General features: G+C 41.4%; 1 protein-coding gene across 1 annotated transcript in view; it reads left to right on the top strand.

Annotated features, from left to right (window-relative positions):
- Positions 1 to 2,879: 2,879 nt before the first annotated feature.
- The window catches only part of NHSL1 (NHS like 1), a 143,099-nt gene continuing 121,852 nt past the window's right edge, over positions 2,880 to 24,126 (top strand). The window contains exon 1 of the mRNA XM_043888253.1: positions 2,880 to 4,008. Within this exon, the coding sequence (XP_043744188.1) occupies positions 3,807 to 4,008 (202 nt within the window). The 5' untranslated portion in view covers positions 2,880 to 3,806. The remainder of the gene's footprint in view (positions 4,009 to 24,126) is intronic.

Genomic DNA, 24,126 nt, shown 5'->3' with positions numbered 1-24,126 from the left:
TGAGTAGGGGTGATGGGAATCCACTTCACAGTCAGGAATGCAGATAAAATCTGTTCAGCATGTCTATTTAAAAGGTCTGGGAAGACTGTATTTTATTGTAGACTGTTTTGAAAATAATAGTTAAACGAAGATGTTTTTATTACATTGAAGATTACGCTAAAACTGTTTGAAGAAACAGGCTATACTCTCAAAGTAGGGATTTTCCATTGTGGGGTAATTGTTAAGATTAGCAGTAGTGTATGTGGTGTGCATGACCCAAAGTAGCCATGACCCCCGATATTTGGGGTGGGGGTAGTTTTGTATGGCCCTTGGCTTGATAGGTCCAGATAATGTGTGTGGTTCATCATAGTTGTGGCATAAATAAAACTTGAATGAATTTAAGAGCTTTCTGGGGCTTCCCAGGTGGTGGAGAGGTAAAGATTCCACATGCCAATGCAGATGCAAGAGATGCAAGAGAATGAGTCGGGAAGATCCCTTGGAATAGGAAATGGCAACATACTTCAGTATTCTTGCCTGAAAAATTCCACGGACAGAGGAGCTTGGTGGGTTCATGGGTTCGCAAAGAGTTGGACACCAGTGAGCACACGTGCAACAACTTTTTAAGCAATTCACTTATGTTTTTCTAAGCTAATTGGAGTACCTGTCTAGTTGGAGTATCTATCTTGTGTCTGACTGTTTGTGACCGCATGGACTGTAGCCCGCCAGCCTCCTTTGTCCATGGGATTCTCCAGGCAAGAACACTGGAGAGGGTTGCCATTCCCTTCTCCAGGGAATCTTCCTGACCCAGGAATAGAACCCAGGTCTCTTGCATTGCAGGCAGATTCTTTACCATCTGAGGCACTGAAGAATCCACCTATCTAAGATGAAGGGTCAAAGTGCAAGTATTTCCTCCAAAGCTGATTTAGGTCATTGTATTTTATCTTGATCATAGGGGAACTCTAATCCATTTGTAATTTATTTGACCTCCTTTTACTTAAGTGAAGATACTAATAATCAAGACTCAGTCTAACAGAATAGCTAATAGATGGAGAATTGGTTATATGCAAGCATATCCATTGGTCTTGTGAATAATGGGAAACCTTTAAATTTCTTGGAAGTTCTGCATAAGTGTGTGTTTAATGTGAGGGAGGGTCATGAGTCTAGTCCTTGAATGGACCAGTTTTCCTTCCTGGTAGCTTGGCGGTGAATATTCCTCTACCTCTTCCCAGAGGAGTGGAGAAACAGGAGGTACTGGAGGAAGACACACCAGCTAATGACACCAGCTCGTCTGCTGTTGGACGTGTATGTGTGTGCACTTGGAGGACGCTGGGCTGGGGAACATGTTCAGCAGTACTTCCTGAATATACAGCACAGCACAAGGTTAATTTCAGGCCTTATATGTTTCTGTGTTAAAACTGTAACTGTGGGACATAAACATCAGTGCAGAAACCACTGTGTTCCTTGTTTGGAGTCCATGGATCCTTAATGAGTAAATAACCTGGATGTCAGAGGGTCCTCTGTGCCAACGGTAAGCAGCATTTTGGATGTTCTGTATTTTCTGGCCCAATGGTTTTCTGGTTTTCTGGTTTTTTTTTTTTTTTTTTTTTTTTTTACTATTTTGAGTCTTTGACTTGAAAAGAATATTGAATATTTGAACTTTGATATTAGCACTGTTGCCATGTATAATGGTATCGTTTTTTACCCTTATAATAGTGATCAAAGTAGAGGTCTCACTCCTCTGAGTGACACTGGTGTGTTACGTATGTTCTCTGAACCTGATTTTCTCCATCAGTAAATTGAGAGATTTAAATGACATTATTTCTTGAGGACACTTTGAGTGTTTACACTGAGTCTGTATTTTTGCTACCTAGATTGTTCTGTAGCTTTGCCCTTGAGTCTTAGCACCTGTTCCCTGTCGTGATTTCCATGGTAGTATGAGTTGTCCATCCATGGAACACTTGGCAGCTGCTCTGTGTTCTCTTTCTATAAATGTTCCAATCCTGTTAAGCGTGTAGTGCCTTTTTCTAACCATCTCAGTTAACTGCAATAGATGTATGATGCAAAATCCTGCTTTTATTGATTTCAGTCAAGCTTGGTTTTCTGTTGCAGTTTGTTAGCTTTATTTGCTCAATGCTAAGCACAGGAAGGGGGTTCTCAGGTGACTGTGGTAAAGAATCCACCTGCGATGGAGGAGATGCAGCTTCGATCCCTGGGTGGGGAAGATCCCCTGGAGGGGGAAAAGGCAACCTCTTCCACTGTTCTTGCCTGGAAAATTGCATGGACAGAGGAGCCGGGCGGGCTACAGTCCTTGGGATCACGAAAGAGTCAAACACAACTGAGCGAATAAACGAGTGCAGGAGAGTGAGATGTGGACCCAGCTTTCTACGTGTCCTTACTCTGAATGACTCTCTGGGAAAGGACTCCATCACCAAGTCTCTGTGATAGAAAGTTGCAGAAATTCTTCACACCCCTAGGATTGTGGAATTATCCTGGCCTTGGGTGAAATGCTGCACCCTAATGCATTCCAACATGTGGCTCTAGATATTTTGCATGCTCTGATTAAGATTTACAAAGGGCTCGAGCCTGCAGCTAATTGTTACCAGCATAGCTCTCAGAAGATGGGTCTCTGTAATAGGATGATCATTCAAAGAGGAGAGGAATAACCCCCAGGGGCTGCTGGTGGCAAAACAGAGGTGGCTCATCTGTCCCACACTCTGGCTGCTGGTGGAAAATGGGAGAGGCCAAGACAGGTGCAGAAATGGCTGCACTTCGCCTTCACTGAAAGCTGCAAGTGACGTGATAGTTTGGTCAGTTTCATTCCCTTTGGAAGTAGATGATGACGTTCTTAAATCCATTTAGGAATGCTGATGAGATTTAACTATATAATCTTTGAAGGCACCTTCTAAAAAATCCCATTTCTAGAAGTGGTCTGATGATAATCCAGTTTTGGCTTTAAAAATTTTGTCCCGAAGTCTGTATTCTACACAGACTTGCATTTTCATAGCTTTGCTGGAGTTCAGAAGTTAGAGCTCCCTCTGAAGTGTTGGCTGCGGGGAGGCGGGGTTTTCTGTCTCCAATGAGGTGGCTTCGGTGTCTGGAAAAGCCTATCGCCTTTCACAGGAGCGCTTACTCTGTAATCCAAGCGATAGCCACGCAGCCTGTTTTATTGTTTGTGGAGTCCTGTGGCTCCTGGGCGCTTCACAGACGGGAAGGAGGGCAAGTGGGGGATTTACGACTCTGCAGTGAGCTGGGGCCAGTGAGCCGAACTGTGATTTCTCCCAAGTCACCTGTGTGGGTGAACTTTAAACTGGGCACCTGAGTTGACGCTGAATCTTTTTTTCTGCAGCCTGAGGAGTTCCTTCTGTCTGCCACAGACGGCTGGCTTTCTGCCTGAGCGGGGAAAGATGCCTGGGAGAGGAATAGGATTACAGTACGGGATGCTAGGCACACACCAGAGGGTCGGAGTGCCTTGGTCCTGCTCTTCGCCAAGTCCTGACAAGCGTTCCTGAGATGAACGTTTTGCTTCTTTTTTAGAATTATACTTTTAGTTATTTTTATTGGGTGGAGGGAGACCGTGGATATTCTTGATCTTTAAACCAAGTACCACAATGTGAAAAAACATTTTTTTTCCCCTCTAACCTCTCATTTCCCTTTTCTTTGTAATTGGGTGACACAGAAGCAATCTTTCTTCAGATTCAGACTCTCAATATTGTCTGAATAAGTAGCAAGGAGGAGGTTCATGGAAAGGACCTGGGACAATTTGAAAAAACGAGGTTTTTGTTGGCTGGATTGACCTTTCTCTGTAGTCGACTTTGATGTGAAAGAAGATGAAAAAGGAAGGCTCTTCAGGTTCCTTTAGACTCAAGTCAAACCCAGGTTCCCTCTCACGTGCTGTGAGCTGGATAAATTTCTCGTCCTTGTCCAGGCAGACAAAGAAGCTGTTTCGCAGTGATGGGGAGTTGTCGGTCTGTGGGCAGCAGGTGGAAGCAGATGATGAAAACTGGACCTACAGAACCCAGCCCAGAAAAGGTGACTTGACTTTTTTTTTTTTTTCATTTACACGTTTCTAGAAGTTTGCTCTGTACAGTTCTTTGTTTCTATCACTGATTTCCGTTCACAGTTTTTGGCCCCTTTCGGAGTTTTTGTGGTGGTTTTATGTTGGAATTCAGTGTCAGTCATTTGTGTACATGTCTAAAGTGAAAATACTCCTTCAACTAGATTCAACTTGAGACCGTGTCCTTCTCAGAAGGATAAAATAGCTGTTATGTGTCCGCAGCACTCTGTCCCCCACCCCCCCGCCTTCCGCACACTCATGTGACTTGTGCAAAGTTCAGTGGTAAGCCACCATCCTGGGAGGAATCGTCTGCTCTTTACAACAACTGAAAGTTAGGACATGGAGCTCTTTTCTAAAACGGTGCACTGAGAAAACTTTGGGAATTGTGGGTGGACTTTCTGCATATTTCTTTAAGACAACTGAATTACCCGAACGCTCGAATGAGCAGGTGCCAGAGTGACACCGGGGAAGTGAACACAGGGAACACTGACCCTTGATATCGTGTCCAAAAGGGCTTTTCGGATTTCTTTCAAGTTCCTTTTCAGACCAGTGCTAGTTTCTGTTCTCAGGTTTAACATGGTTTGCCTTCTTCAAGGTGAAGAAAAATAACAGTCCTGGCCGAAAAGGGGGGAACTATTTCAATATTTCTTAAACACACCCCTGTTTTATATTTAGAATTTCTGAGGTCTTCCTCTTAGAATGTTTACTGGAGAGACTGAATTGTTAGGCTCTAAAATGGTTTCTCCATTCAGAGCAGTGGCACAGCCTCGTGGGGGAGTGCTATTTAAGGCTTACAAAGGAACCTCATCCAGACATTCCGCGTGATTGTGTTTTCCCTGTTTATCACATTCTTCCCGTGCCAAGAGAAACCTCGCTAAAACCTTTCAGGGACCTGTCATTCCCCTTCTTTTGGGAAATGAAACTGCTGAAATGTGAGAGAATCAACTAAGTTAAATATGGGCTTATGGGGACAGTAATTATATTCCATGGACTGGAAGTTAAACGCACCCATCTTCATGGATAATATAGGTTAGGCCATTTGCTCTTGTCTGTTAAACTATGGCTCAAGAGGGACTAGTTAATGCTCTTTGAAGATGTCAGTTGTTTATTATGTCAGGAAGGTGGTCCGCAGTGGTCTGCTGATACCGAGCCACAGTATGATGCTTTTAGTTCAGATGGTGTATAAATCGCCTGGCGTAGAAAAGGCATTTATACTTTCTGGCTGGAGTTGTGTAGTTTAGTAAGTCCACGAACTTTACTTTTTCTAAATCAGGAATAAGCTGTGGTTTTGGTAAATGGGTGGGTTGTAATGTTCGAAGGGCGGATACAGTAGTGCTGTGGTTGCGAGAGGGTGTAGTTTTAATTACCTTTGGGCTTTGCCAGAGGTGGTTGTTTTATGACTTGTTTTGTTTTAAATCAACCGCTGTCAAGGTTTTGTTAAAGATTGTGTACATGTGAGCACGCGGCTTTAGGATTTCTATCATAGATGCTCCATCTAAATTAACTCTAAAGGGAAAGAAACTGTGAATTTGCATGGATGAGTTTTGGTTGGGAAATGAAGCAAATACTGTACACTTGACTTGTAAAAAATAAAGAAGTCATTGTAAAGACCAGGGCGATTTGTGGAAGGAGGACTTGTTTATGTAAGAAAACAAAAGAGTGTGCCCTTTATCCCTTACTGTAGTGGGGAATTCTATAGCCTCATGAAGATAAATGGTGGCATAATACAGTGTGTACATTTATACGGAGCTTAGAAATAATTGGACATGGATAATATTATCACTTTGACATGTGCAGTTACGGGGACATCCTTAAAAGGCTGCCTATAGATCAGAATTCATGGTCTTGGATTCTGTTTTCACATTTGACTTGCAAAAGAAAATTGGCTCCCAACTTTGATATGTTGCCTCAGGAGCATTATAACAGTTGATCCTTATTCCACTTAATTCTTTCTTTTGGAGAAATATGGAATGACTTTTGTTTATCCTTAGAGATCAAAAGAGGGAATATCTTTCAGAAAAGTTATACAGAGTTGGAGTTTTGTTTTAGTTTTTATTGTTTTTTTCTTTCTTTTTTTTTTTTTAGGAGCATCCAATAAGCTAGAAGTCTAACAAGGATTATCAGTCAGTGTCAAGAATACCCAATGGCCATATTAGGATTTGTTTGCAAATAAATATATGTTGAAGACATATAGGTCTGATGGGGATTGGATAGCCTAGACCTCATGTATCTGTCTGCCTAGACCTCATGCATCTGAATCCACTTCCTTTCAGCCTGCTCCCCAACCCCCTGACCTTATTTTAACATTTTTGTGATTTACACAGGTCTCTAAAAACCTGCTCTTCATCTCTCCTCTGCAGACATACACTACCATCATGCAGTGCCAGAGGTGGGGCAGTGCAGCTTAACAGGTCTTCCTCAAGTCAGTGGTCCTGTCTGTGTTCTTACCCCCACCCCCACCCCCAAGGGATCTGTCTGAGGGGGTGATGGGGTGTCCGGTTCTGCAGGCTCTCTCCCTCCCATCCAGCAGCTGCTGCTGGGTCAGAGTGCTTGCCCTGCCCTCTGCCTGCTTCTCCAGGTCACATTGCTTTGCTCAATTAGCCTACTGAATTGCCACTATCAGCGTCAGTGGTGTCTCAGTGGTATATTGAATAAGATGCACATTCACTTTATTAAACAGTTCTTTCAAATTTTGTTTTTGTGCTTTTTATAGTGAATCTCCATATTAGATTGCTTATCAATAACACCAGAATAACATGTTCAAGTGGTTACCATTATGGCTGTCTATCAGTACACAGTCCCATCACTTTATAATCCAGTGTTACTGATTATACTCAAGAAGCTAAGGATAAAATTCCTGAGCCTGAAATGTAACTAGAAGATCCATATCGATATGTCCGAAGCAATCACAAGGAAGAACCTTTGTGCTTTCTCATGTTCTAGCACATGGCAAGTTTCTAAACTTTCTTGTATTGACATTGGTACTCCGGAAGGTAAAAATGAATTGAGTAACAGTAGTGTGACCCATCCTTGTAGTCTTTAGGTGATGTGACCCCCTATAACAGCAGATGATATTTTGACTTAATTAGCCATGACAACCAAGGGTGCGAATCAGTGTCCTTTAGAATATTAATGAACCATGCGCTGTTTTACTAGATGCCCATGTAGTAAAAAAAGTAGAAGTTAGTTGTAAATGAGACAAACTGTTGCTTTTCTTGTGGAGTTGGGAGAGAATTTAGAAGGAATTCTCATTGAGGATCATGTGTAGGATACAGAGAAATATAAACATACAGCCCCTGAAGTCATGGAGTTCATACTTCAGGGGAGAAGTGGATATCTAATGGAGAATTAAAGAGAAAATGCAGGAGAATTGTGAAAAAGTGTGAAGAGAGTTTTAGAATGAGGAGGTACTTTATCTGGAGCATTTTCATGTTTTGCAAGGTTTTCCAGCTGTGCACGGATTTAAATAATATTTAATGAGCTCCTGCTTTGTTTCCAGCACTGTGGAAAGTTCTCAAGGGAGACTAATGACCAGAAATATTTATTCTGTGCTTCCCCTATCTCACTTGCTTACTCTTCTCTTGTCAATTAAAACCCAAAGGGGAGGAATTATAGTGGGGCATCCTCTCATTGAGCAGACTGTGTTTTGTTGGAGCCCCAGTTCTGTTCAGATGTGCAGAGGCATGATTGATGATTCTGGTATTGGCAGGTCAACAGATTGGGTAATTGACATGCAAAGCCTCAATTTAAAGGGTGCTTTCATTCTCTTCTTCTGGATGTTGCCATATGTATTAATAACATTGCAAAATTGGCATCATTTGAATTTCAGTTCACTCTCTTCACAGAAGCTACAAAAATGACCAGAGAAAGGCCTTACTAGGTATCAAGGGTAATGAATAATCCATACACTAGATAATCAATTGTCCAGTGTGGGAATTGACTGTATTTAAAATAATTTCATCCCAATGTCCTCGCTGATTAAACAGTTGCAGAAAACAGAATGCTTGTGCATAATTAGATTAGCAGTGACTTCAGATATTATAGTGGAGAAAAATGGCATGGCAGACCAAAAGCTGCAAGGTCAAGATCCTGTTACTATGTAAATGCCTGTGATTTATTTTTGATCATAAAATCTTTATAAGATTTGAGAACATTTCCTCCATAGCATTAAAAAAAAAAAAAACAAAACTTGGGAAATATTGTCAAAGCAGCACCACAAATTTGAGAATAAAATTACATATTATACAAATATTTATGCTGAGGATCACTGTGTATGTTGGAAAAATAGCTAAATGGAGTTTATCTTGGTGTCTTAATAAAAAAAGGTAAGAAGAATATTCTCAGTGTGGTGAATGTAATGTTTTCTTTCTACTGAAGCTGACATTCTGTGAAAGAGACAAACAATGAATGCCACTTAATATTTTATCTGGTTCGTTGAGACTGCCCTTTATTAACCTTTGTTTTTTCTTTTGAAATTAGAGTCTCTGTCTTGCTGCCTTATTGCAAAAATGATCCTATTTGTCATTAAATTGATAAAGTTCTATCGAAATAGTTTATCTAATACCTTTTCTTTATTTTCTTGTTTTTAGAAGTTTGTGGATTTGCTTTGAGACTTAGGTACTTATTTAGATTACTGGATATACCATAGAGTAATGAAGGAAATAACTTATTGTGTAGAGCTTGGGTTTGAAAGTGAGTAACCTGTATTCTTTTTTTTTCTTTTAAAAAATTCAGTTAATTTTAAAATTAACATATAGTTAATATAACCTGTGTTGTTTTCCATGGAAATGTCTTTACTGGGTTTTGAAAACTTTTTTTGAAATTATTCTTTACAAACAGTTATTTTAAAAGTAATTAAAAAAGACACTGCACATTAATTAGGGTTAATTTTTATGTCTCTTATAACTCGTATTTATATAATTAGGTATTCATAGAAAGTGTTATATTTTCATGTAATTTCAGGGGTTTGGGATTTAGCTGTCATTTTCTGTCAAATTAAGTGGGGTGTGTGTGTTTATTTTTACCACAGTATTTCCTATCAGATACTTCAGGTAGCTCCGATGTTGTCAGTTTTATCTCAAGGTCTCTTGTGCCTGCCCCCACTCACTTGTCCATCTTTACTGTGGTCCAGGTCTTCATCACTCTTACCTGGCCTTCTGAAAGGTCTTCTCCTTTTGTTATCCTCACTCTTGTTGTCTTTGAGCTATTAGTATTTTTGCGTCTACACTGTAATTGGAGTGATCTTCTTAAAACACAAATACCATATATCTGTGTATGCTTACTCATTCAGTCATGTCTGACTCTTTGCAGCCCTATGAGCTGCAGTCTGCTAGGCTCCTCTGTCCTTGAGATTTTCCAGGCAAGAATACTGGAGTGGGTTGCCACTTCCTCCTTCAGGAGATCCTCCTGACCCAGGGATTGAACCTGTGTCTCCTGCATCGGCAGGTGGATTCTTTGCCACTGAGCCACCTATGAAGCCCCACAAATAGTCCCTCTTTATCCATGGTTTCAGTTTTTACGGATTCAGTTACCTGTGGTCAACTGTAATCCGAAAATATTAAATGGAAAATTCCAGAAGTTATAAGTTAAATTGTGCACTGTTCTGAAGAGCATGATGAACTCTCTTGCCAGCCCGCCCTATGCTGCCTGGGATGTGAGTAACCCCTGTGTTCAGAGTGTCCCACCTGCTAGTCCCTCAGGGGCCATCTCGTCCCGGTTATCAGATTGACTGTCCTGGCATTGCAGTGCTTGTCTTCTGGTCACCCTTAGTTCACTTAATAATAGCTAGCCCCAAAGCACAAGAGTCTTGATGTTCACAATTCAGATAAGCCAAAGAGAAGCCATAAAGTGCCTTCTTGAAGTGAAAAGGTGAACTTCTCGACTAAAGGACAGGGGAAAAAAATCATATCCTGACTGATGTTGCCAAGATCTATGGCAAGAAGGAATCTTCTAACTGTGAAATTGTGAAGAAGGAAAAATAAATTCGTGCTAGTTTTGCTGTTGCACCTCAAATTGCAAGTTGCAGCCACAGTGTGTAATAAGTGCTTAGTTAAGAAGAAAAAAAGCATTACATTTGTATAATAAGATATTTTGAAAGAGAGATCCATTCTTAAACCTTTGTTATAGTATTTTGTTATTAGTAATTTCTGTTACTCTCTTACTGTGCCTAATTTATAAATTAAACTTATTATAGGTGTATGCAGGAAGAAACATAGTGTACATAGGATGCACTACTATCCTTGGTTTCAGGTACCCCTGGGGGGTCTTTTTTCCTGATGTTCCAACAGATGTTGGCAATTTGATTTCTGGTTCCTCTGCCTTTTCTAAATCCAACTTGAACATCTGGAAGTTCATGGTTCACGTACTGTTGAAGCCTGGCTTGGAGAATTTTGAGCATTACTTTACTAGCGTGTGAGATGAGTGCAATTGTGTGGTAGTGTGAACATTCTTTGGCGTTGCCTTTCTTTGGGATTGGAATGAAAACTGACCTTTTCCAGTCCTGTGGCCGCTGCTGAGTTTTCCAAATTTGCTGGCATATTGAGTGCAGCACTTTCACAGCATCATCTTTTAGGATTTGAAATAGCTCAACTGGAATTCCATCACTTCCTCTAGCTTTGTTAGTAGTGATGCTTCCTAGGGCCCACTTAACTTCACATTCCAGGATGTCTGGCTCTAGGTGAGTGATCACACCTTTGTGATTATTTGGGTCGTGAAGATCTGTTTTGTATAGTTCTTCTGTGTATTCTTGCCACTTCTTAATATCTTCTGCTTCTGTTAGGTCCATACCATTTCTGTCCTTAATTGTGCCCCCTTTTGCATGAAATGTTCCCTTTGGTATCTCTGATTTTCTTGAAGAGATCTGTAGTCTTTCCCATTCTATTGTTTTCCTCTATTTCTTTGCATTGATCACTGAGGAAGGCTTTATTTCTCTCCTGGCTATTCTTTGGAACTGTGCATTCAAATGGGTATATCTTTCCTTTTCTCCTTTGCTTTTTGCTTCTCTCCAAGGCCAAATTTGCCTATTACTCTGGGTATCTCTTGACTTCCTACTTTTGCATTTCAGTCCCCCTATAATGAAAAGGATATCTTTTTTTGGGTGTTAGTGCTAGAAGGTCTTGTAGGGCTTCATAGAACTGTTGAACTCCAGCTTCTTACTGGGGCATAGACTTGGATTATAGTGATATTGGATGGTTTGCCTTGGAAATGAACAGAGATCGTTCTGTTGTTCTTGAGATTGCATCCAAGTACAGCATTTAGGACTCTTTTGTTGCCTATGATGGCTACTCCATTTCTTCTAAGTGACTCTTGCCTACAGTAGTAGATATAATGATCATTTGAGTTAAATTCACCCATTCCAGTCCATTTTAGTTCACTGATTCCTAAAATGTCAATGTTCACTCTTGCCATCTCCTGTCTGATCACTTCCAATTTGCCTTGATTCATGGACCTAACTTTCCAGGTTCCTATGCAGTATTTTTCTTTACAGTGTCAGACTTTACTTCCATCACCAGTCACATCCACAACTGGGTGTTGTTTTTGCTTTCTGGAGTTATTTCTCCACTCTTCTCCAGTAGCACATTGGGCACCTACTGACCTGGGGATTCTTCTTTCAGTGTTCTATCTTTTCATACTGTTTTCATGGGTTTTTTCACACTGTTTTCATACCCTAGCCTCTTCATACTGTTCATGGGGTTCTCAAGGCAAGAATATTGCCATTCCCTTCTCCAGTGGACCCCGTTTTGTCAGAACTCTTCCACCATGACCCATCTGACTTGAGTGGCCCTACAGGGCATGGCTCATAGTTTCATCGAGTTAGACTAGGTTGTGGTCCATGTAATCAGTTTGATTAATTTTCTGTGATTGTGGTTTTCATTCTGATGGATAAGGATAAGAGGCTTGTGGAAGCTTCCTAAGGGGAGAGACTGACTGAGGGGGAAACTGGGTCTTGTTCTGATGGGCGGGGCCATGCTCAGCAACTCTTTAATTGAATTTTCTGTTGGTGGGCTGGGCTGTGGGCCCTCCCTGTTGTTTGACCTGAAGTGAAACTATGGTGGAGGTGATGAAGACAATGGCGGCTTCCTCCAGAAGGTTCCATGCAGGCCCTGCTGCGCTCAGTGCCTTGGACCTTGCAGCAGGCCACCGCCAGCCCACGCCTCTGCCAGAGACTCCTGCACACTCACAGGCACGTCTGGGTCAACCAACTATGGAAAATTCTGAAAGAGATGGGAATACCAGCCCCCCTGACCTGCCTCCTGAGAAATCTGTATGCAAGTCAAGAAGCAACACTTAGAACTGGACATGGAACAACAGACTGGTTCCAAATTGGGAAAGGAGTATGTCAAGGCTGTATACTGTCACCCTGCTTATTTAACTTATATGCTGAGTACATCATGCAGAATACCAGGCTGGATGAAGCACAAACTGGAATCAGGATTGCCAGGAGAAATATCAGTAATCTCAGATATGCAGATGACACCACCCTTATGGCAGAAAGTGAAGAAGAACTAAAGGGCCTCTTGATGAAAGTGAAAGAGGAGAGTGAAAATGTTGTCTTAAAACTCAACACTCAAAGAACTAAGATCATGGCATCTGGTCCCATCACTTCATGGCAAATAGATGGGGAAATAATGGAAACAGTGAGAGACTTTACTTTTGGGGGGCTCCAAAATCACTGCAGATGGTGACTGCAGCCATGAAATTAAAAGACGCTTGCTCCTTGAAAGAAAAGCTATGACCAACCTAGACAACATATTAAAAAGCAGAGACATTACTTTTCTAACAAAAGTCCGTCTAGTCAAAGCTATGGTTTTTCCAGTAGTCATGTATGGGTGTGAGAGTTGGACTGTAAAGAAAGCTGAGCGCCGAAGAATTGATGCTTTTGAACTGTGGTGTTGGAGAAGACTCTTGAGAATCCTTTGGACTGCAAGGAGAGCCAGCCAGTCCATCATAAAGGAAATCACTCCTGAGTGTTCATTGGAAGGACTGATGTTGAAGATGAGACTCGAGTACTTTGGCCACCTGATGTGAAGAACTGACTCATTTGAAAAGACCCTGATGCTAGGAAAGATTGAAGGCGGGAGGAGAAGGGGACGACAGAGGATAAGATGGTTGGATGGCATCACTGACTTGATGGACATGAGTTTGAGTAAGCTCTGAGAGTTGGTGATGAACAGGGAGGCCTGGCGTGCTGCAGTCTATGGGGTCGCAAAGAGTTGGACATGACTGAGCAATTGAACTGAACTGGGGCATCTTAGAACATATCCCCTGTGGATAAAGGGGAACTGCTGTCTAACTCGGTCATTTGTCTGTGGCCCTAGTGTGCGTGGAATGAAGTCCTTACAATGGCATGAGACCCTCCTCTATCTGATGGCTTCCTGTCTGCTCTCCCTTTTAACTTCATGAGTAGCAGACAGAGCCATAGCTCTTTCACAACTCCAGAACTTTCATCTCCCAGTCCCTGAGTCAGTCTGGATGCTCCAGTCTCCTCCTCTGCCTGTAACTAGCGTGCTTAACCTTCTGAACTTGCTTTAAAACTCTGTGAAGTCTTCCCTGATCCCTGGAGGGCAGAGCAGATTACTCCCTTCTCTGTGTTATTTCTGGGCTTTCTACATACCTCTGTGATTGCATTTATCATACACTGGGTTGTACTTATTTGTTTACCCGCCTGTGTCTTGAGCTAGACTGTGAATTCCTTTAGGGCAGGGACCAGGTCTTCCTTATCTTTTTTATCCCCAAGGCTAAGTACCCAGAAAAGGGATGCTGATAGGGTGAGCATAACTCACCTGGGACACTCTTAATAGTGCTGTTTACCCAGGCCCACATGCCAAACGGTACTCTGGATTTGCGTAAAGTGTGGTGGGTTTCAGGTGGCACTGTGTGCTTGCTTTGTCGATTATATTGCTGAACGTAATCTTAAAGTGCTCCCGAGTCTGGACTTTTCCGAGTGTAGCGAGAGAGAGGGTGCAGTTTGTGGGAACATAATCTTGGTGGCAGTCGGCCGTTTCCTGTTACTGCATGCACACCGTGTCTGTAGGAGACACTTTGTACAAGCATTTGACCCTGGCTGCTTTGACCATGAGTAAAGTTGACTTAGTGAACAGGGCTGAGGTGTGGGTTGGATGATGCCATGTCTGATAAGGAGAGGCAGATGGGGGCTATTGCCATCTCTTCTTAACCGGTTTTCCTTCTTTCACTCTTGTTCTCCTCCCCACCCCCACCCTCACCCCAAGCCAGGCAGTCTTAACACAGCGACCTCAGCAACCCTGTAAAACATCAAACAGAAGTCAAACCGTGTGATGTCACTGCTTAAAACCTTTCTCAGACAGTTTAATAACTAGCGTCTTTACAGTGTTCTCGGAGGCCCTACGGGGGTGGGGCCTGACCCCATCGTCTCCCCAACTTCATCACCTGTGCTTTCCTCTTAACTCTTCCCCACGTCACACCCGACTCCTTCCTGCTGTTAGGACAGGCCATGCAACTTGACCTTGCCCTCCTCCTGGACTCCCAGCTGTACTTCTTATCCTCACCTTCTCTTGCTTTCTTCAGGTCTTTGCTGAAAAAATCACCAGGGGCCCTATTTAAAATTACCACATCTTTGGATCCTTGGCACTTGAACAGTCTCCGCATTTCCCATGCCATCCCGGGGAGCAGTGTGAAGGCTGAGGAGCACTGGTCCCACCATAAGGCTGGCTTCCCAGAGAAGGATGCTGCCCTCCGCGGCTGTATCCCTTTCCTGTGATGCTCTGCAATGTGGAGGATGGGGATATAGTCTGAGTGAGGATGCTAGAGTCTGAACTTGGGTACAGCTCTTCTGGGGTTGCTGAGTGCCGGCAGCCCCACACAAAGCCACCTATAGGAAGTTGATCTTTTCATCGGAACTGAGCCTTAAGTACTTACTGATGTGAGTAACTTTCTTATTCCAAGTGTCTGTCACTACTTATCAGCCAATAGAAAGGCGTGCATGATCTAAATATTCTCTTCTACCGTCCCTTGATGATAGACTTGGCACTTAGTTTGCAAGTACATTTGTTCTACCAAACCTACGGTCGTGTAAGCCGTGACTCCATCTGGCATGAATTCTACTGAATCTCTTATCACATGGTCGTAACAGTGTTAGTACCCTGCTGAACCCTGAAATCCTAAGGGAAGATAATTTGCCTTTTACACCTTTGCGTTGTGTAGCAACACCTCTTCTCTGACTATCCAATGCAGCATCTCAGGGTGTTTGTTGTAATTTATGGCTGATTACTGACTAGTCACCAAAGACATTAAATCAACAATTATTTACTTAGTTCTTGCTGGAACCCAGCACTGTGCTGGGCACATCACATTTTGGCTCTGTAAGCGTGTATAAAACATGGTGAGCGCTTGCCTAGCTGAGCAGCTGACTGAGACCATCTCCCTGGAGCAGAGGGATTTGTTGGCCGGGCTCCTCAGTTAATTCCCACCCTCTACGCTGTCCTTACTTAGACTGATTCCCTGGATCTGGGCATCACTTGTGGATCCTTGTGTTCTGAGAGCTTCTGTGGCCTTGTAGACTTGGTATCAAGCAATCTTTAAAAAGCCATGAGGAGAAGGAAGTCTCTCATAGGAGTGAAGATGGCTTGACTTGCGAGTGACCTAGAGTGACCTGACCCACGACCTTCCCTAGAGCAGGTGCTCATGGAGACTGATGGAATGAGGAGTGACTCTGCCCTGCCATTTTCTTGCCCTCCTATTTTCCAAAAAGGTTCTGTTGATGGCAGTAGTAAAAGGAAGATAACTGAAGGAGGTGGCAATAGATGGGTGGGAAGGAGGGGGGATGAGATACAAGGAGAGAAGGGATGATGGGTCTCCATTCCTGTCTATTCTGCCTTCTTTTTGCCAACACTTTTCTGACTCCATCTCCTAAATCTATTAAGTAATGGTAGACTAGTGGGACTCAAACATGTTTCTGAATGTGCTCCCTGCAGGACTAATTGTTTATAATAGTTAAGATATGTTTGTTTTTAAGACATAGCTTAATAAACCTTCTGTACATGGTTGAAAAGTGTGGAGTAAAAATAAAGGCTAATCTGTTTACTGGCTAAAAGTTCAGTGTACAAGTAAACTATTAGATTTGGGTTTAATTAAAACCTTGCTCTAAGGAAAGCCTATTTATAAGTGAAAACCACAAGCAGTTGAGATTTCATAAACTGCATCACTTGATTTTTGTTTTGGTTTTTCAGTAAACTTTAAAAAGAGAGTGTGAGAATAAATGTGTTTTACTGTTGTTACAGTTCCTTTGCCTGTGTTCCTGAAGGTTCTCTTTCACTTTGTAACCGGAAACACCTCAGTTAAAGTAGAAGCTGGGTATCTGGTGTTTCTGGATTACGTTTTGAGATAAACCAGAATTCCTATCTGGACACAGGTGTGTACCGCCTCAGTCTTGAGTGGTTGGAGGTTCTTTTACAAAGAATACAAAAGGCAATTTGTGAGTTTACCTTGGTGGGTGGTTGGGGCTGGTTCTTGGCTTGGTTGCTGTGATCGTCTTGACTGGTGGTTATTTATTTACATAATTTTTTTTCACCTGTGGAAAGTACATAGAGTCCTTTGACTTCCTGGAAAAAGAACTTTGATTTTTCACCTTAAAGTAATTTTCTTGCAGAGTTAATCAACACACTCTATTCCAGCTATAAAAAGATCATTTAAGTCCTTTTTTTTTTCCCTTGCTACCTTTCCACGTCCATTTCTTTGCCCTTAAGTATGAGTGTGGTTCTGTTCTAAGGAGCCCAGTTCTGTTTGATATGTATGGAATTTTTTGAGATTGCTTGTTGCATTTGGGATGTTCTTGTGTGATTTAGGAAGCTGGTGAGATTGGGGTTGCACTCCTTCAGTGTTCCTTTGGATCATCTCCCCTGGAGAAGGAAATGGCAACCCATTCTAGTATTCTTGCCTGGAAAATCCCATGGATAGAGGAGCCTGGCAGGCTACAGTCCATGGGGTCGTAAAGAGTTGGACACGACTGAGCGACTTCAGTTTCCTTTCCTTTTTTTGGATCATCAGGCCTTGGTTACGTCCCACACACTGGGGTTTGTGTTAGTCTGTGCAGTGGCTCTATGTGCTTATGTCATTGTAACCAGGGAAAAGTTAGGTAACTCAGTTTAGAAATCTTAAAGGTTATGTTTAGCTTCCAACTAATAAAGGCCTGAACAAAAACACAATTGTAAGTTTTCATCTTGTTTCTGAGAAAGTTGAGCAAGGTTTCTTGCCAACAAATTTTTTTTTTTGGAATGGGAAAAAGAATCTGCTACAGTAAATCTACGATGTGAATGTTTTGAGTTTTTCAGTGCCTGAGAAGTTTAATTATAGTTGTTTGTCAGTGACTTTGAAAAGTTTTGGCTGTGTCCAAAGCAACAAATACACTTTACATTTGTTCCTAATCTACACAACAGATCTGTACAGATCTGTACACACACACACATGTTCATATACATAACAACAACACATATATACATCTATAGAGAATGAAAAAAGCTTTGTGAAACTGCTTACCCTTATTGTATGGGTCCACTTGATTCTCTTTTCTGTTTTATTCTAGTCTATTCTATTAGACAGAAAATGTCAGTCCCGACCTAGTGAACTGGTTTTATCATTCTCTATTAAGTCACAGACTTTGGTGAAATAATGCTTCCAGTAGACTTTGGGTAGTAGGGTTGTATTATACTGTGTCCCAGATTGCTCCCTCACAAATAGCAATGCAGCTTCTGTGGATAGTCCATCCTCATGCCTCTGTTGTAGGAGGCCTCACATAGCAGAAGCATCCTGAGATGCAGTACAGATGAGTTGTGCCGATCAGAGCACCACTGGGCCTGAGAGCAGAGCAAGCCTCTCCTAGGTTTCTCTCTGCGCCCCCAGCCCAGGGCCATGTGGTGCCTGAACCGCAGGCCGGACTGAGTGATTTCCAGCATGGACCTTGCTCCCTGCCTGAGCTCAGCCGTGAACGGCCTGCTAATGCACTCCATGGCTTCCTTGCACCTGCTCACCGGCCCAAGGGAAAACTCATGAATAGCAACGTCTGATGAATTTCTGCCCTGATCTGGAGATTTCTCTAGCATTATGCTTCCTGGCCTGCTGTCCATCCATCCCCCATAGAGGAAAATTAGTCAAGAAGTTCAGTCCATTTCACTTTACTTTCAAATTGTTGGACTCTAGCCTGTATCTGTCAGAGATTTTTGTGTCTGAACTGGATAAGAAGCTGCATTTTCTTTGAAACATAAAGTTACTGTAAAACCCTGACGGTTGGTTAGAGATCCTTTCTAAATTGTGTTCATATGGACTACATGTTAGCTTACATAAAATGTTAGAGGAAAATGCCTTTCATTTTTATTTCTCTGTAACAGAAGCTTGTTCCATTCATTGTTCAGAATTCTAAAACAATTAAAAAATTAACGAACATCTTTCTGAAGTTTGCTCCGCAAATAGAGTCTATTTGCAGGTCACGGTTTACCCAGTGCTCACTCATGTCTGGTCTCATTTCATTGTTCTGATGGTCCTGTGAGATGGTAGGGTGGGGGCATTTCCCCCTGAAAGCTGTCCTGAGAGATTAAGGGGCTGGCCTGAAGCCTTACAGATAATAGTGGTATAGTTGGATTGAAATTCGCTGCTCATGACTTAGTCCCTCCCGCTCCGCAGGATTCCGGGTAGTGTTTCTGCTCCGTCCTCAGAGGACATCTGAAGCTTGTTCTGATGCCTTGGTGTCAGTGTGGTGTCATTGAACCTTGTAAGCATCTGGCGTCACCCTGGTGGTTATTGAGGTTCGTAAGGATCCTTGCTTTGGCTTAAGGTGGGTCTCCGGTGCCTGCTTCTTGCTTGTTCCACTTTTACTGTAAAGCTGTGAGCTTTCTCTTTTCACTCTTGCAGTCATGCTTGCCTCTGTACCCACCAGTCTCTGCTATGGGGTTTCTCATATGTTACCTTCTGTGGAGGGTCTGGGCAATCTAGCTCATTACAGCAGTAGTGACTGAGAGATTATAATAAGATCCTAAGCTACGATCCTGTGAGTATTAGTGACTGAAGGCTTATAATAAGATCCTAAGCCGCGATCCTGTGAGTATTACTGTCTGGTCAGAGATCATCTTGACTTCTTGGGTCTCAACCACATTTTGAGTGGTTGAGTTTTTCAGAAAAACGATCTCTTGATAAGTGGGATGTTCTGTAATATGTAAATATGTTTTTCCCACATTTATCTTTTTCTGTTGGCTTTTCTTTTTACTACAGTTAAATAAAGCACATATTTGCGTTAATGTTATGGAGTTGTGACTATATTTGGGCATCCCAGTTCTTTTTGTAAATGTTAAATTTTAAACACATCTATAAAATCACTCTGAGTTTCCCAGTAGGATTACTGTATTGTTTCGCTTGAAACAGGCAACATCACTTTTAAGCTTTGGTTTCATCATTAACCACTTTCTCTAATTACATATTGAGTTCTCACTTGCCACTCTTTTCTCCGACTAACAGTTGGACACCAAACGTGTGTGTATGTGTGTGTGTGTGTGTGTGCGTATTGTTTTTCATGTGGTTGAAATGGCCTCTCCATATCTTTAATTTCATATTTTTCTTCACATCATCTGCTTATAAAAAAGTTAAGAGATGGTGATGATAAGACGTATTTCTATTATCTGAAGTCGGTTCTACTCTACTAAACCTTTTTGGCCACTTAAAATGATGTTTGATCCTCCTGAACACAAATGAGAATTTTATAAAGTGTGACTGAAAAAGCTGATTTGTCTCTCTGCCTTTTCTATGACTTTCTTAATAAACCACTAACTTCTCAATTCTTGGAACTAATACGACCTTTTAATAGTCTGTGTTGAAATAATTTTCATTTTGCATCCTAGGCTTACAGTAGTTGCTCAGTGAATGTTTTGATTTAGACATAGGAGAGCTGCAAAGATGTGTGGGTGCAGTTTGAAAAATTGAAAATAGAGATGTAGAGGAAAACTTTTTTTTCTGTGACTCAAGAAATGAGGCCTACAGAAAAGTAGCAGTTTTGATAGGGATTGCTATCCTCTCTTTCTCTAAATATATGAGATTTAATGAAAGATGCTCACTTGTGATACCAAAAGCTTTTGATGTCCAGCATAGTTACTTTGTTTTGTGTTTGTAAAGTCTCAGAGATGACAATTGTAAAGATGTCTTTCATTTTTGATGAAGTGAAATTTCAAAGAATTCATACTGTTGTGTTTATACCTAGAGAAACCAACTTTAGCAATTCTTTGAGAGAGAGTTCACTGAAGGAATGACCGACCACGAGTTTTTTCTCAGTGCTATTTGAGAGTATTTTAGTAAATATTTGAATATAGTTCCTAAATTGGAGTTGTGAAGAGATCTAACAGTTACCTTAAAAAACAAAGGTAATTTGTTAGAGCTGGAAGGAATCTGCAGGATAGCCTGGTGTGCTGGATGAGAAGCAGGGGCCCAGGGAGGTGAGTTTGCTTGCTTTAAGACCGCACAGCCAAGAGCCCAAGGGCGCAAGCCCGTTTAGGCTGTGCCCTTGTGTTATTTCTCCTCTTTTAAATAGTATTGCAACTGTGTTCCTTTCTATTAGTTTCTTTAATTTTGGCATTCCTGACTTAGCTGTGATGGTCTAGTGACAAATTCCTTTGCTGACCTTACCGAGCAGGTTTTGGAAGCCTTTCACCCACTCTGTGTCACAATGAAAGTTTTCTAAATAGATGTGTCGAAGACAAGCAGCTTACTGATGATGGCAAAGGCAAAAGAGGAACAGCATTCACCCTGGAAACAGGCTCTTCTGGGTCACTTTGCTTCTGCTTACAAAGGCAAAATTCATTCAGGTTTCAAGGAATTGAAGGAAAAGAAAAAAACAACCCCTCCCCGCAAACAAACCGAAAACCCCAAGGGTCCCAAGCTGCAGCCTTTCCTTGATATGAGCTGAAGGCCCTAGAGACAGTTAAATAACTTACAGCGTCAGAAACCCACCTGCCTCAAGAGAAATAAGTGTATTTTAAAACTGTGAACCTTGTATTATGGTTTTGACATAGATGTTTTTCCTCTTGAGAGACTGTAGACTTTCGTTATCCTAACAGCTGAATCTGCTGAGATGTGTTAAATAAAAATAAAGCATGAAGTAAATGCCAGCTATTTCCATCAACAGAATTGTAGGTGATTTCTATTAGATGTTAAGTGAAGAAGAGGGGAAAAAGAGAAAAGGAGAGAGGAAGAGAGAAAGAAGGTGGGCAGGGGGGGAGAGAGGAAGAGGTAAAACAAAAATAAAAATGGAAAAGGCTCAAATCTGATCAAAGAGGAGAATCAGAAAAGAGCTGCTTCTGTGGGATGTTCTACCCACTGTGGATCATGTAACTCTGTGATTATCCTGCACTGTGGCAAGAAGCCACCCTGAAATTGGTCTGCCAATTTGAAGAACCATTTTCCTGCTTATTTTTAAACTCCTAAGGACAGGGAAAAAGACTGAAGGAGCCCAAATGCTGCGGTTTCCTCAAACCATTATTGTTGTAAATCCTATGGGTCCTGAAATAACTTGCTATTCCTGAATTTTCAAACTGCCTGGCTGCTCAGAAGACTTGGCAGTTGAAAGGGAAATGATTAGCTCTTTCCTTTAAGTGTTGTCCGCAAGGTTTAAGTGGGTCAGAAGTTGGAGAATGTGGTGATTTCAGAAATAAACTACTCTTTTTAAGTGGAAATTCTCTAGTTCTTTATACAGAGCTCTGAGTTTTAAAAATATTTTATAAATCAAAATATTTTAAATGTATAAATCTTAAGTAACTTAAATATTAGATTATTTAATTATCTATGCAGAAATTTTCAGGAGCCTGAGCATTTTAACTTGGTATCTACCTTTTAATGTTTATGATTTTGCTTGATGATTAAAAGTAACTAAGTAATTATAGTCCAGTAACTGTCTCTGGTTACAAGCTTATGTTTTATTAACAAGTAAATTGTGGCTGAACTTGTGTTCCTCCTGGTTGGCTGGTACGTGATCTTGAATTCTGTTGATATGTAGTCTGACTTCTCTTTAGAATGATTTAGGACCGTGATTTTGTGGATAGTAGATCTTGTGTTGCACCTGTTTCTATAGTTGAAGGTTGACTAATGTTTTAACTTCCTCACATTACTCAGATGCTTAGGAGAAAATGATACAAGTGACCTCTTTATTTTTGGTTAGTTGGATTTTTGCGGGAAGGGTTGCCACTGAAGTGTGTATGATCGGAGTCAGTCCCTTCACAAGTACATTAATGAAATACACAGCATGAAAGGATGTGAGGTTATTTTGATGTTCCAAAATACACACACATTTGGTTCACTGACAGTGGTAAATCTTGAAGAGGATGAAATTTTACACTCGCGTGGTTTTATTTTGCTTCTATAATACATCCATTGTAAATGCACCAAGAAAGGGGATCTGGGGTCATTATTATGACATCTTTTGGTGTACTCCCTCCAGCTGGACACACTGACTTCAGCATTCTTGTATGGATAAAAATTTTTTTCCCTTTTCTACTTCCATCATCCTTCAAATATTTAACTTAGGCTGAATGAGGGAAGGAAAAATTGCCTTCTGAATTTGTTCTGACGAACTTGCCTTGAAAGAGAATAGCATCCATGTTTGAAAATGAAGCCTCTTTAGACTATTAGTCTTTAAAGAAATGATGATTTATAAAAATTATACCGTAAGTTCAACTATTTAATAACTACTATTTAGTGATGAGTTTTAGTACAGTTGTGTGTGGGGCAGTAGTATCTATTTAATTCTAAGGAATATGTTAAATAATGCAGATTTTATACACTTTCCTCTATTTGCTTTTGAATGAAATAGTAGAGTGATGGTAATTCTGGTTTAGGCTATAAATACTGATCATCTGTTGTGTTTCAGGTACTTCACAGGGCGTTGGAAGTAGGTGTGCCTGAGCAAGTCCTTATTTTGACAAGTAACTCATTTTAGATGGGCAGACAGAATTGTGCCACTATCATAGCTACGTAAATAAAGCTGGCGGAGAGAAGAGTGGTCACGGGTGGCTTCAGAGAAGTGGAAAAAAAAACCAACAACCCAAAACAAACAAGCTGTGAAGGTAGGGCTGTATTCCAGACAGTGATAGTCTGATCCAGGACAGTGCAGATAGGAGACTCTATGGATTATGGAACAAAGCCTACTGATGGGGTGGCTTAAAGGGAAATGGCCAGAAAATTTGCAGAAGAGAATTGAGTTCAAGTCCAAATTTATTGCTGGATGAGGAGTTTGGGGTTTATTCTTATCTTGTGTCTCTTACATAAGCAGAAACATGTGTTTTGTTTTGTTTTGTTTTCCTCTCCCCTCAGGGAGAGAATGGAGTGGCTGGGGCTCTTTTGGAAAGATGTAGTAGGTATGACAGTGGTTTAAGAAGTCTGACTTAGAAATAAACTACTATAAAGTTACAAAGGAACATTGTCACTTGGAAGAAATATTTTAGCCATTGGCACAACCTTTGAAGCTTCTTCTGGCTGGATGAATGGAGCAAGGTTTCCCATTAAAGGCTCCTTCCTGCTCTCTTTGCCTAGGAAGTATTCTGTGCTCCTACACGGGGCGGACTGAAGCCCAGTGGACGGCAATGGAGTCAAGGAATCTCTGCACATCTAAGAGGAACAGGAGAGGCTGTAGGATGACTCAAGAGCTCAGGTCAACGTGGACACTTATCCTACATTCCCTAGGGACATAGAACCACAGGGGCCCAAGGGTTCTTAAAAAAAGAAGAAAAAAGGAAATCATTGCGTGTTAGAAGAGCTAGGGTTTCATGAATGAGATTAGAGACAAATTTCATGATAAAGAGGCAAATGATGGCTTCCGTCTTGGTTGTGATGTCAAGAAGTCTAGATTTGGCTCTGAAGAAAAAAAAATTGAAATAACTCTAAAAACTGCCTCAGGAGAGTATATTTTAAACTGGCCAATTAAAGCAGAATTTCCATGATTCTAGGAGGAAATACAGTGACTCAAAGAGGCTCCCTACAGCCAGAAGCTATTCAAGAGCCCCCAATGCAGTATTTGCAGGACTTCTGGAGCTTCATGGTTGGTTTGTGTTCAGCACAAAGTTACCTGTCTTTAATGAGCCAGGATTCAA

This window comes from Cervus elaphus, chromosome 26, assembly GCF_910594005.1.
Source record: "Cervus elaphus chromosome 26, mCerEla1.1, whole genome shotgun sequence".
In the NCBI taxonomy this organism is placed as follows: domain Eukaryota; kingdom Metazoa; phylum Chordata; class Mammalia; order Artiodactyla; family Cervidae; genus Cervus; species Cervus elaphus.
Note: the sequence above shows the minus strand (reverse complement) of the source record. Positions and strands in the feature narration are given on the sequence as shown.